The 14,452-nt window shown below is 49.5% G+C and overlaps 1 protein-coding gene across 1 annotated transcript; it reads right to left on the bottom strand.

Annotated features, from left to right (window-relative positions):
- Positions 1-7,588: 7,588 nt before the first annotated feature.
- Positions 7,589-13,895, bottom strand: KRT4 (keratin 4). Its single transcript, XM_065934353.1, has 9 exons — positions 13,368-13,895; positions 11,513-11,727; positions 10,531-10,591; positions 10,103-10,198; positions 9,376-9,540; positions 8,993-9,118; positions 8,219-8,439; positions 7,936-7,970; positions 7,589-7,827 (listed from the first exon to the last, which is right to left on the bottom strand). The coding sequence occupies exons 1-9, from the start codon at positions 13,875-13,877 to the stop codon at positions 7,589-7,591; spliced, it is 1,668 nt and encodes a 555-aa protein (XP_065790425.1). The 5' UTR covers positions 13,878-13,895.
- Positions 13,896-14,452: the final 557 nt, after the last annotated feature.

Raw genomic sequence — 14,452 nt, 5'->3', positions numbered from 1 at the left:
CAGTCGTATCTGACTCTTTGCAACCCCATGAATCGTAGCATGCCAGGCCTCCCTATCCATCACCAACTCCACATACTGTTTATTCCCAGGTGGCACTGGTGGTAGTGAACCTGCCTGCCGATGCAGAAGACATAAGAGATTCAGGTTCAATCCTTGGGTCGGGAAGATCCCCTGGAGGAGGAAATGGCAACCCACTCCGGTATTCTTGCCTAGAAAATCCCATGGACAGAGGAGCCTGGAAGGCTACAGTCCATGGGATCACAAAGAGTCCCCCACAACTGAAGCAACTTAGCACATACTGCTTATTCAGTCTGCAAACGTTTGTGCACATGTGGATGCTCAGAACCCTGACAATAACACAGCAGCCATCCTAACTGAGGCCCATGAGCCTCTGGTCTCAAACTCCTGCCAACCAGACTCTTCCTCTGTTGGACAGCTCTGTCCTTTAGACAGGGCTCATGGTCCCCAGCTGAAATGCCCCTGCTGGACTGTGACCCTCTATGCTGCATCACAGCCAGTCTTCCTTGCCTCCGTGTCCATCAGCATCTGGTCCTAGCAGGCCTTCTATGTGACCTGAAGTGAAATGGGTTTGCTCTCATCTGGCCTTTCAGAGTAACACAGACTAGTTTCCTTGGTTTCTGTATTTTCTTCCAACATTAGAAAATACTGTTGAATCTCCAGAAACTATCCTCTCAGTTAAATATCCCCAATTGCTTCTCCTGATCTTCAGTATACATGGTTTCTCTTAACTCCATTTTGCCCTTAAAATCATGGCATCTAAATAAGATAAAATAATCAGAGGTGGGTAATAACCTATAATGGAAAAGACTCTGAATCATTTTTCTGTACACTTGAAAGTAACACAATATTGCAAACTAACTATACTTCAATTTTTAAAAATCAGAGATGGTATAATGTGCACTGAAACTATTAGGGGGACACTTACTGTCTGCGATGTGGGCACTGCTTCTTCCAGTGCAGGTGAAGCCGGGAGAAATATCAATAACCTCAGATATGCAGATGACACCACCCTCATGGCAGGAAGTGAAGAACTGAAGAGCCTCTTGATGAAAGTGAAAGAGGAGAGTGAAAAAGTTGGCTTAAAACTCAACATTCAGAAAACTAAGATCATGGCATGCGGTCCCATCATGGCAAATAGATGGGAAAACAGTGGAAATAGTGCCTGACCTTATTTTTCTGGGCTCCAATATCACTGCAAATGGTGATTGCAGCCATGAAATTAAAAGACGCTTACTCCTTGGAAAGAAATTTATGACCAACCTAGACAGCATATTAAAAAGCAGAGATATTACTTTGTCAACAAAGGTCCGTCTAGTCAAGGCTATGGTTTTTCCAGTGGTCATGTATGGATGTAAGAGTTGGACTATAAAGAAAGCTGAGCGAGAAGAAATTATGCTTTTGAACTGTGGTGTTGGAGAAGACTCTTGAGGGTCCCTTGGACTGCAAGGAGATCCAACCAGTCCATCCTAAAGGAGATCAGTCCTGGGTGTTCATTGGAAGGACTGATGTTGAAGCGGAAACTCCAGTAATTTGGCCACTTGATGTGAAGAACTCACTCATTCGAAAAGACCCTGATGCTGGGAAAGATTGAGGGCAGGAGGAGAAGGGGACGATGAAGGATGAGATGGTTGGATGGCATCACCAACTCAATGGACTTGGGTTTGGGTGGACTCTGGGAGGTGGTGATGGACAGCATGGCCTGGTGTGCTGAGGTTCATAGGGTCGCAAAGAGTCGGACACGACTGAGTGACTGAACTGAACTGAACTGAAGATTCTCTGACCTTCTTTAGCAGTCGGCTCCTATCAATCCTGAGCCAGTGGAGGGGCTAGATGTGGTCTTTATCATGTAAGTCAGGCTGTCCTGGGTTTGAATCCTAGCTCTGCCTCTTACTCACTTACTGTGGGATCTCAGGCAAGATCACACAGTAAACCTTCTAGAACCTAAGTTTCCTCATCTGTCAAATGGAAATAACAGATTAATCTTCCATAGCTGTTATGAGAATTGAATTAAACCATGTATGGCAGGCATAAAGAATGGCCTAGACATTGTTAGTACTCGGGGGACCCTGGCTATTACTTTGTATTTGTCATTTTACGTCACTTTGGGGTGTACTTCTGTCTTAATATGATAATACAGTCTCTTCTACTGCTCTGGACAAATCACAGGTCGATTCAGCAAATTGATTGCTCCTGTGATGACCCAAGCACTTCATTTTCTCCATGTTTTCAACCTCATGTTCTTCTTTCTCAGATGCAGAGCATCAACCCCAATCAGCCTGCCCTGAGGCTATGAACTTTTATTGAACATGGGCCATTTTCCAGTCACTGTTTTCAGGCGCCGTGAATGCAGTGATGAAGTTCCTGCTCTTCTAGAGCTCACATGCCAGCAACAAACCAACAGTAAGGAAGTAAATACAGAGACTTCTCTGGTAGCCCAGGGGTTAAGAGTCCACCCTGCCATGAACACAGGTTCAATCCCAGGTCGGGGAACTAAGATCCCACATGCCACAGAGCGACCAAGCCCGTGCACAGCAACTGCTGAGAGCATGCCACAACTAGAGGAAAACCCCACATGATTCAGCAAAGATCCCACAGGCCACACCTAAGACCCAACAAGGCTAAGGACAGCTTCTGGAAATTCAACAGTGTTTTCTAAGGGTGGAAGAAGTACAACTAAAAGAGGTACTTTCTAAAAGAAGTAAGGACACATTATATCAGGTTATGAAAAGTGCTATAAAATAAAGGCAGCAGAAAAAAAGGTGGGTAGACATGAGAAGGGTGCTATTTCATTGAAAGTGGCCTGAGAAGACCGCTGAGCACAGTGAGATGGCAAGGAAATGCAGACACCTGAGTAAAGGCTGTGCTGGGCAGAGGAACCACATGTGCAAAGGCCCTGAGGCAGGCAGGTGAGGAGTGTGTTGTGGAGCAGCAGGGGACCAGCAGAGCTGAAGCAGAGTGAGGGAGGAGAACATGCATCAGAGATGAGGTCTGGGGCTGGGGGCGGTGGTGGGGGAGTGGAATCCGATCACACATGTGGCTTTGACACACTAAGACTTGCTTTTACTCTGAGAGGCGAAGCCATTGAAGGGTTTCAGCAAAGGTGAGCTACAAGGTGACTTTTAAACAAATGAGTCTGGCTGCTCTGTGGATAGATTCTAGGGGTCAAGGGGGAACTGATGAGACCTAATCCACCTTCCTTACCTTTCAAAACAGAAACCCACCTTCTGCTTTTAAGCAACTCACTTCTACCTCCTGCTGGAAGAGAAAACTGAAGGTCCAGCAGTGACAAAGCATTCCAGAGACTATCCACAGGGCAGTAAAACTGGATGCAAAGCAAATATACTCCAATAAAAATTAATTAAAAAAAAAAAACCAAACACGAGTTTCGCCCTGAAGAATCTTTTATTTTGAAAAATTTCTCTGCATGATAGGAGCTCTCCACCATACTTGTGCTGAATCTTGTTTGTCTGGTGTGTCTCCTCAAACCAGAAGTTGTAAATAGCAGAAATCACATCTTGTCCTTGCTGGAAAATTCAAAACAAAAATGGGAAGTTAGTAAATAAATTGCTTGAAACAAAAGAGAAAAAGAGGAGAAATAAAAAACATTAAGCAATCACTTAACCTGGGGTAGAGAAAGTCAAAGGGAAATTTAAATTGATTTTTCAGTATGATGATTTTTTAAAAGCATGGCTCTTGCTCTCTTCTGTGCAGAATTTCAGGGAGTCCAGCTGGACGTAAAGCAGAGGCTGTGATCTAATAAGAAAGAAGGTGACCATGAGATATCGTGTGAGTTATCTAAGGAGATTTAGGAACAGTGATTCAGTCTCTGGCATAAAGCAGATGCTCAACAAATATTGAAGAAATGACCATCACTATGGGGGATATAGAAGACAAGGGAATGACAGCAAAGAACATTTCCTCCTGGTGAACAAGACTGGGGAAGGAGGTGGAGCATCACAGGGCTTAGCCTGACAGCCACATGGAAGGGCAGTGAGATGCAGAAGTGGTCATTCCCAGACAGGAGTCCAAAGAATGTCCTGGGCCTAAAGGCCACCCCCTGAAGGCAGGTGCCCCAGAGTTCCTTCTGTCTCTTTCAGACCTGCTATCTCAGACAAGCCTCGTTCTGAGCTTGCCAAGTCTTGGAACACAAAGCCAAAGCCCCACACAAATCAGATGATGGGCCAAGCCCACCCTCCATGCCTGGCCTGGGCCTTGCTCTCCAGCCTCCCTTCCACCACTCCCTGTTCCTAACCCGGCGTGATGCCAAGCTACTGTGGGTTCTTATACATGCTTCCTGGTGCCTCGCTCCCCTGCCTCTACTCTGGTATTCTTACCGCCGAGAGCACCCTACCTCCCTGAGCCCCTTGCCCCAACTCCAGGGTCACAACCCTTTCACCTGATTGACTCCTTCTCAGGCTTCAAGATTTATCTCAGGGATCACCTCCTCCAGGAAGCCTCCCTTGATTCTCTTGGCAAAAATGAATGCTTCTGGGACTTCCCTGGGGATCCAGTGGTTGAGACTGTGCACTCCCAATGCAAAGGGCCTGGGTTCAATCCCTAGTTGGGGAACTAGATCCCACATGCAGCAACTGGGAGTCCATATGCCACAGCTAAGAGTTGTCATGCCAAAATTAAGACCTGGAACAGCCAAATAATAAAATATTTCTTTTTAAAAACTGAATGCTTCTCCCCTGTGCTTTCAGAGCCTCGTTGTTTACATTTACCACTGCTCTTGCTTCCCTCTAGCTCAAATGGTAAAGAATCTGCCTGCAATCCAGGAGACCCAGGTTCGAACCCTGGGTTAGGAAGATCCCCTGGAGAAGGGAATGGCAACCCACTCCAATATTCCTGCCTGGAGAAGTCCATGGACAGAGGAGCCTGACAGGCTACAGTCTACAGGGTCGCAAAGAGACAGACACAACTGAGCAACTAATGCATACACCATTGCTCTTACCACTCTCTTGAAAGTCTGGGAAGTCTGAACTTCACATGTCTGCCTCCCCAACAGCCCCCATACTCATGAATCCACAGTTACATGAAAGTATGTCCTCCCCAAGGGGGAGAGCCCCGCAGTGATGCCTGTCCAGCTGAAGTCCCCAGACTGTGGATTTTCGGACAGAAAGCTGCCAGTCTGATGAGAGAAAGGCTGCAGGCCTTGAAACTGTGTGCAGGGAAGGGAGTGTGGTCAGAAGGAGGCCCCAGGAGGCCTAAGGGAGGCCGAGCAGCAGGGTGGGCCAAGAGGGTGGAACGGCTCCCAGGAGACTTCCTAGAAGAAAGGGTTGCCTCTTAGAAAAGATTAGAGTCCTGCCTTTTGTCAGTTCACCTACCTGTCCCCTTCCACCACCTCACCAACATCGGAGAAAGAGTCTACTGTTGAGTCCCGATCTTCAACACAGCAAACATGAAGCAGGTGCTGAAGTGGCACCTTTTTCTCTCGGCCCACCCTTCCGTTCGTCCTAGCACCGAATCCTGAGGGGCCACAAAGGGGGTCACAGCTCCCTCAGCCACCTCTCTGAGCGACTCTTTTGTGTTAAACAGGAGTTTTCTTAAATAAATTTTAAAAACACACCTGTGTAGCTGCTTGCCTACAAATACAAACATGTTTATGCTAAGATACACACGTACATATCTCCTCTACGATCTAACTTTGCAAGTCGTTAAATTCAACAGAGGAGGCCCTGAGAGGCCGCGCGGTGACACTCCTGTGCTCCCTCCCGCTCAGAGCACAAGAAAGACATTAATCTGCCACGCTTCTGGGTTTCAGCTCTGAAACCCAGTGTGTTTCAGCTCTGGTGTGGTTCGTTGTGACCTGCAGCTTCCTGGTGGGTGAACTTGAAAAGCCCTTCTCCTACTTTCAACCCTTGACTCCTGCTTCCACCCCAGAAGCTCGGGGAAAAGGCCTATTCAGCATCCTCCCAGGGGAGGGGTGCAGTGAGGAGAAGAAGTCCAAGACTTCCTGCTCTGCCCACGGGGTGAGCCCCGGGACAATGCGGAGATTAACTTGAGAGGGAGCAGCCAGCCAGCCCAGGGAGCGGCTGCTTCTGGCAGGAGGCGCCCGCCAGGGAGCACAAGCCCCTTCACTGCTCTGCCCTGCTATCCTAAGCCTGCGTGTGAGTAGAGACCGGCCTGGGCAAACCGTGTGCCCTCCGTCTGCACACAGTAAGGGCCCGTGGGAGGCACCATGTGGAGCGATTGGGGTCTGCAGACACTCCCTGGCAATAGTGGGTGGGAGGCCCTAATTGACAGTGGGGAGTGGGGTGGGGGAGTGCAATCTGCAAGCACAGCAAGAGGGATACAGGTCAGAGCACACAAGGGAACTTCTGCTGAAGAAAGGAAGATGGTGATGCTCCAGGTATCATGGAATCGGTCCAGAAACAGAGGGTCCACAGAGGCTATATACCCAGACCCCCACCTCTGATTGTCCAACCAGAACCTCCAGGGCTGGACCCAATCAGGCATCGTCTACTGCCCCCACTCTCCCACCACACAGGGGCAGCCATACAGATCACCCTGCCAGAGTCACCTGAGGACAGGGGCAAGTGAGCTTGGCACGAGAGCTCTGTTAGAGCAACATGCTTTCCCTGCTCCATCCAACAACCGTGACTTTGTGGATTGTGCCAACAAGTTCCAGAAAGCCTTGCTGACCTGGAGCGAGAGCCGGTGCCTGGAGTTCCATGAAGACAGGGAGGCCTTGCTAGATGCTAAACATAAGCTCTCCATAAACGCCATAACCTCTTCTTCTGTACTCAGTGGAGACCCCTGACTGTCTGCCCTATGCCCCACGCCTCAACAATTGCACCCCTTCCTGCCAGATGCCTGGGTCTCAGCACTGAGATGACACTGCCCTGCTTGCCTGCAATGAGCGGTCTCTACAACTATTGGCTGTTTTGAGTCTGTGCTCCTATTCTGTAGGTGGCCTTCAGGCTCCACACACCGCACTTCTCTCCCAATAATCTGGACAATTTAAGAGAAGAGATCTGAGATATTAGCAGATGACCTTAATAGGGACAGACAGATGCCTTGGGCCCCGGCCTCTTTCCCTTTCACCAGAATTCTGGGGACTTCTCCCAAGGAACAACACAACTGCTCAAAGATGAATGACAAAGGCGTTTTATTGAAGATTCACCCAAAGAAGGCTAAAGGGAAGGAGAAGAGTGGGACAGGGTACTCAGGGGTTCTTGTCCCAACCTTGCAGGGTTGGTTGCTGCCCAGGGATGGAGAAAGAGTTTGGTCCTGATGTAGAGGGAGATGCAGGATCTGGTAGGAGGCAGCGCTGGGCTGGGAGGGGACACATGACCCTGATAATCCTGGAGATAAGCACCCGATTGGATTCTCCTCTGTCCATGGGAGGTAAAGAGTCAGTCGACACCTCTCCTATTCCAGCTGGATCACAAGCCCAAATCAGGAAGAAGCTACCAAACTCTAAGAAAGCAGAATCCACGTCCTGGCGCTGAGGTGACGCTGGTAAGACGAGCCCCAGGAAAGGAGAGTGGAGGTGGAGTGAAGGAAGCAGAGACACCAGGGCTGGGCAGGCTGGCCGCAGAGGGCTTCAGGGCCCCCGTCTCCTTTATCGGAAGGATTTCTTGGTCAGGGTGGTGGTAGAGATGATCTTGCCGCTGGAACTGCCGCCGATGCCACCACCGAATCCAAAGCCACCTCCGGAGCCAGAACCCAGGCCAAATCCAGAGCTGCCTCCTAACCCTCCACCAAGGCCTCCTGCGCAGGAGCCAGAGCCCAGGCCAAATCCAGAGCTGCCTCCTAACCCTCCACTGAGCCCTCCTGCGCTGGCAGCGCCGCCAACCACAGCTGCAGGAAAAAGGCAAGGACAAGGTTACTCCAACAGCACTGGTACCGGGAATCTCACCCCAAAGCTGGGCAAACAAATGGCCACAGCAGGGAGCAGACAGTACTTACAGATGCTCACAGCACTCTGGCATTCTCCAGACATTCTGTGGGGGAGAGAAAGAGCAGTGAACCTCAGCAAGCCTGGAGCCATGCTTCGTTCAACAAGCCGGTGGCAAGCACCCTCCCCCTTGTTAAGCAGCCGAATTGAGGCCTGAACGTGAGCCTGTCATGTAACAGCATCCGGTTCGCAACACGCCAGCACTGAAGCAAGTGGTACAGCAGAGGCGCCCTGGACTGGCCACGGCTCTGGACCCTCTCCATTTCCCGTTTCCACCCTGCCTTCCCCACTCACCGGCACTCCTCGCCCTCCAGCAGCTTGCGGTAGGTGGCGATCTCGATGTCCAGGGCCAGCTTGACGCTCAGGAGCTCCTGGTACTCTCGCAGCACACGGGCCAGCTCCTCCTTGGCCTTCTGCAGGGCGGCCTCTAGCTCTGTGCGCTTGCTGTAGGCATCTTTTAGGGCCACCTCCCCACGCTGCTCTGCATCGGCCACAGATCCCTGCAGAGTCTGGCACTGAAGACAACGGCACGGGACAGGCATCAATCATTAGGGGCCTGTTGTCAAGACCTCGAAATCTGTCCCCTCTCCTGTAGCCACTTTACTTGGCTTAGGATGTTAGGATTCTGTCTGTCCTTCTCCCCACCTTCCCTGACTCATGCATTTTATTCACCCCTGCTAGAGTCCACCAATGCCCCCACCAGACTGATTCAACAAAAATGAAAAAAACCAATGAAAAAGAGCCAAGAAATCTTATTTACTGAGGTGTCATATCATGTTAACTAGGTTACTGCTGAAAAGATTTGGGTATGACTTGTTCGTTTTCAGTAACTAAGTCGTGTCCTACTTTGCCACCCCATGGACTATAGCCCACCAGCTTCTCTGCCCATAGGATTTCCCAGGCAAGAATACTGGAGTGGGTTGCCATTTCCTTATGCAAAGAGTTACAAATCCCCTGCAGACCAGCTCAAGATCTTCCAGCCTGATGCATTGTCTGCTTGTCTACTCTGGAGACATGTCTTGGGCCCTTGGCCCTCTAGTGAGACTTTGGGGAAGAGGTGACACCTACCTGCTTCTTGACGTTCTCGATCTCAGCCCGCAGCCTCTGGATCAACCTGTTAAGCTCTGAAATCTCATTCTTGGTGTTCTTCAAGCTGTCTCCATGTTGGTCCACTGAGTTCTGAAGCTGCTGGACCTGAGACCCAGGGAAACAAGGATCAGGGCTATTTGGGTTGGGTCTATCCTCCAATGAACTCAGCAAGAATAGCCACAGGTGGCAGGGGTAATACAAAAGGTCACGTAATCTCCAGGCAGACCAGGATCAGTGACACCCAGAAGAATCAGTTTACCTCTGACTTCTCTTGGGCTCAAGCTGATGATGGCTTGCTCACAAACATCAAAAGCAGAGCCCCAGAAGCCACCCTCAACTCCAGAGAGAACTCCAGCACTCACCTTGGTCTGGTACAGGGCCTCAGCCTCAGCCTTGCTCCTCTGGGCAATCTCCTCATACTGGGCCCGGACCTCAGCAATGATGCTGTCCAGATCCAGGTTGCGGTTGTTGTCCATGGAGAGGACCACGGATGTGTCGCTGACCTGGGTCTGCATCTGGGACAGCTCCTGCAGGGAAAGTGTCTCCTATCAGGCCTACTGGAGGGTCTTCCCTAATCTCTGACACCAGAGGCCCACCATCATCATAGAAATGGCCCTGCCACAGGCTCAGATGGGAGCCGACTTGGCATTCCCAAAGTGTACAGAAGAGGAGGAGGGGTAAATTTCTATGCAAAAATCAAGCAGTTGGTGACATCTCAGGACAGAAGAGCAATGTCTCTAGTCTTCCCTGCTCACTGGGGACCACAAATCACTCCAGGTCAGGGGGCTCAAGTATGTTGTCATGGAAGGGAAGATAATGATCTATCTCACTGGAGAAATGCTAAATGGCAATCACTTCTATCCCGAGCAAACTTTAGATCTAATCATCTAAGACAACCTCTGGGTTTAGAGAACCGCTCGGTTTCAGTTGAATCTCTCACTTCAATCCTTTCTATCCATGACCTTGCTGAGAACCCATGGCCCTGAAGTAAGGGAGTGGGAGTCCTTTCAAAGGACTGTCAATTCCAACCAGCAGCCTCACAGGTGGAGGCCTTCCCTGAATGGAGAGGGTTGGAGATGGAGTCCTCACCGCAGCATAGAGGACCCTCAGGAAGTTGATCTCATCGTTGAGGGCATCCACCTTGGCCTCCAGCTCCACCTTGTTCATGTAGGCAGCATCCACATCCTGCAGAGGAGAAGGGAGGATGAGAGACAAGGAGCAAGCATTCCAACGAGGGGCAGGGGCATCGTGTGATACACAAAGGTCGCATCAGGTGAGGTGTGAGGGCCTCACCTTATTTGGCCTGTTCTGCCCCTAAAGCCACCTGCAGACATGGAAGTTAATTATCCACATGGGCTTTTCTCACAGCCTTAATTCCTAGTTCAGTGAGATCTGGATAGTACCAAGGTAGGGTGGGGTTGGGGGGAGAAGGTCAGGATGAACCAAACCCATGATTCAAGCCAAAGACCACTCCTGAGGGACCTGGGAGCACATCACTACCCTCCTTCAACCCTCACCTTCTTGAGGACCACAAAGTCATTTTCAGCAGCTGTGCGTTTGTTGATTTCATCTTCATACCTGGGAGTGGAAAGATGAGAAAGAAAAGACAAGAGGTCCACAGGGAGTTAGTGTTTCTCACTCTTTCCTGCTGGTTTCCAAACATCTCTTTGAAAAACTCCATCTAATTGGCTACATTTTCCCATGTTCATGCAGATATTAATTTCATTTACATTTGCTGAGTAATGAATTGTTTGAGATACCAGTCTGAATAAATCCTAGTTTATTCAGAGGAGTGAAACCAAATTTTAAAAAGACTGTTTGCAAGAGAAAAGATGTAAGGAGGAGAACAAGCATGATCTGGTTGATTTTATTTGAGTAGAAGAGCTACCTTTGGCCATTAGGTGGACTAAATTCTTAGGAGAGTTGCCAATGCTCCAGTTCTTCTTCTTTGGTATGAGAGTGAATTGAGAGAGGGAGCTGGTATTTTTCTGTTTCATCCCATAATGGGCATACTGGTTAAGATTCTGCACTCCCTCTGCAGGGGGCATGGGTTTGATCCCAGATCAGGGAACTAAGATCCCACAGTCTGCACAGTGCTGCCAGTAAATAATAATAATACAGATGAAGAAAACTGAGATTCAGAGAGGTTAAGCAAGTCAACCAAGATCACACAGCTTAGTAAGTGGAGGAATCAGTATGCCAAGCAGGTCCATCTCTCTTTACAGCCTGTGTTTTTCTCACCCTGCTGTGTTACTTTTCACCTGTTTGGTATAAGCCAAGCCCAGCTCCCTGAATCTATCACTCATTTTCTGTTTGGGGCAACTTAGAGTTACTAGACATCATCCTATTTTAAAAAATGACCATGTAGATGCAGGAGAACAGACTGGAGGTCATCCCTGACTCTTCAGGGTCTCTTCCGAGCCTGGGATTCCAAATGACTGCAGAGGAGCCCCGGCACACTCAGACAGATTTGCTGGATGGCATTCGCTCCCTACATACTTGGTTTTGTAGTCCTCCACACTGTCCTGCATGATCTTCAGCTCAGACTGCAGGCGTCCCTTGTCGTTGGCTAAGGTATCCACCTGCTTCCTCAGGGCATTGAGGTAGGCCTCAAAGAAGGGCTCGAGGTTTTTGACAGATGTGGTAGTCGTCTGCTGCTGGAGGAGTTTCCATTTGGTCTCTAGCACCTTGTTCTGCTGCTCTAAGAACCGCACCTGTATTTAACAAAGGCACCAACCGACAAATGAGAGCCTGAAACTCTGGCAGAAGAGCTGGACCACACCAACCCAGTCAATCCAAGCCATCCAGGCAGCCCAAGGGCCATCAGAGTAGGGCCACCGCCTTACAGCTTCAGGCACCATCTGCTGGAGTCAATGTGGCAGACCCCTCCACAGAAGCAAGTAGGCCACGTGTGTTGGGAAGAACAGAGCAGAGCCCACGCATCGGGGCCTACTGTGCAGCAAGAACAACTAGACCACAGGGGTCCAGAGGCCCTAGGAAGAGTTGCTGAAAAGAACACTGAACTTCTATGAAATAATAAAACAAATTCAGGAAATACAACCACAGCCTAGGGGCTATTGCATTCAATGTGACCTCACCCAAGGCAAAGGAATGATGAACGCACTGAAGATGTTTTTAAACAAGCTTTCTTATAAATGGACCTCATGTGTCCCTGTGAACCTGTGAACAATGGAATATAAAATGTTTAAGATCAAGCCCTAGACATATTCTGAGTCTCATAGACTCAGTCCTGCAAGGGAACTTCCCTGAACCTTCCCTCTAGGAAGAGATCTAGCCAAATAAACCAAGGTGTAGCGTGACATTTCCACTTTATGTGCCTCAGAATAGAAGAGAAAGCAGATAAGGGTGGCTGATCATAATTTGAACTTAAACCGATGATGGGAGAGAAGACAAGTAAGCACCCAACTGTCAGTCTTACTTTTACACCTGTAGGTCGTAGAGTCACTATGAAGCCCTTTTAAGCTACTAGGGATTTCTTCAAGCTAGCAAGAACAAGTATTACCATTCAATCTATTCCAAGATCATTCATTCTTGCCCCATTCATCTAAGAGAACTAAGACCTCATTGCACAGAGAACCAGGGCAACCTGGGCCAAATGTGCTACACCCATCCATTCAGTCATTCATCTTTGGATTAATGACTTTCCGGAACTAATCTGTTTGCTATCATCCATCACACATAAACATAGCAAACAGCGTAAAAGTCTTGAACCTCTAGACCTAGCATGGAGAAGGAAAGTAGACTACAAAAAAAAAAAAGAAAAGGGAGAGATTCAGCCCACCTCCTCTTCAAAAAGACCCCAAAATGAACAATTTTGCCCAGAGTCAGGAGGATGAACGCAATGACCTTCTGAGATCCTCATGGGACCTGGAATCTGCCACCGGAGTCAGTCCCTTTCTCATTTGAGAAAGCAGCCTGGTTTTCTTCTGCTCCAAATTCGGAAGTGCCAGTAGTTAAGCAATCGTATTAACTAGAATGAACTAACTATTAAATTATTGACCATGTTATTTCTGAAACCCAAATATAGAGAAAAAGCAGAGAAACGATGAGCCCACTTTATAGCTGGGGTGACTGGGCCCAGAAAAGTTGAACAATTTGCCCAGAAGCACATAGCAACCTTAGGGAAATTCAAACGTTGAACTGTTTTGAGCAGCCTATTTTCCCACCAGCCACAGGACAAAAGAGAAAGAGTAATGGTTCTCCTTAACCGGGTAGGAAACAGAGGCCCAGAGAAATTCTCAGGTTTCCCAAGTCTGCAGCAGGCTTAGGTATGAGATGCTGGGACTCCGAAACCCTGGCTTCTACCACCTTGTCTGACCAAGCGGCTGCTCACCTTGTCAATGAAGGAGGCAAACTTGTTGTTGAGGAGCTTGATCTGCTCACGCTCCTCAGTCCGGACCTTCTGGATCTCAGGGTCGATCTCCACATGGAGTGGGGTCAGCAGGCTCTGGTTGATGGTGACTTCCTGAATCCCTCCAGCAGGGCAGACCGGGAAGCCAGCACCACCTCGTCCACCGAAGGAGCCCCCGAATCCACCGCCAAAGCCGCCGGCACCAAAACCAGAGCCAAAACCTCCAGCAGCACCAAAACCTCCTGCAGCCCCGAAGCCACCTGCAGCCCCGAAGCCGGCACCCTGCCGGCACCCGGCCATGCTGATGGAGATGCTCTTGTTCCCCCCGAGGTTGTAGAGGCTTCTGCTGCCGAAGCCCCCAGAGGAGCAGCGGCCTGCACCCCCAGACATGGAGGCCGAGCTGAAAGCAGCCTTCTTGACCCCACCTACGATGGCCGAGCCGCAGCTAAAGCCACGGGACCCGCCTCGAATGCCCTGCTGTCTGGCGATCATGACTGGAGAGAGAGGAGCAAGCTCAGAGTTGTCAGGGAGAAGCGAGAGGGGCCAGGTCACTGACTGCAGCAGCACCAGCCTGGGTCGCTTATATGTGCTGGAGAGCAGGGCTTGGTTGCAGGGGCATAAAGGGAAAAATCTGAAACATCTCTGGGCTTGGCCTTTGGCACTGGTCCATCCTTCTTGCACCTGCTGAACTTGTCACAAACACACCTACAAAAGTCATTCGGAGGGCACACTCTCTTCCCCAAGAAGCTGAACCACTGTCCCAGGGCCTCCTAGGTCACAACCACCCCTCCACCCGACACTGCACTCTAATCTCACCAGCCTCCAGGGGCCTCCCTGCTCCAGACAAGACAATCGTCGCTCCGTCGCTCACTCCACAGAATTTGGAACCTGAGAGATTGACTTCAAATGCACGCTTTGCAAACCTGCAGCTAGTCATTCTCTGGTGCTCAGTTGCTTCACCCATAAATTGGAAATAATACAAATATTTGCCTTCACCTTCTGTCAAGATCCTGAGATTACAAGGAGTGAGGGCTTTGTGACCTGTCAGAGACTGCATGTATATTTGT

Source organism: Muntiacus reevesi, chromosome 4, assembly GCF_963930625.1.
Source record: "Muntiacus reevesi chromosome 4, mMunRee1.1, whole genome shotgun sequence".
Lineage (NCBI taxonomy): Eukaryota > Metazoa > Chordata > Mammalia > Artiodactyla > Cervidae > Muntiacus > Muntiacus reevesi.
The sequence above is the reverse complement of the archived record's forward strand: the minus strand, read 5'-3'. Positions and strand labels throughout refer to the sequence as shown.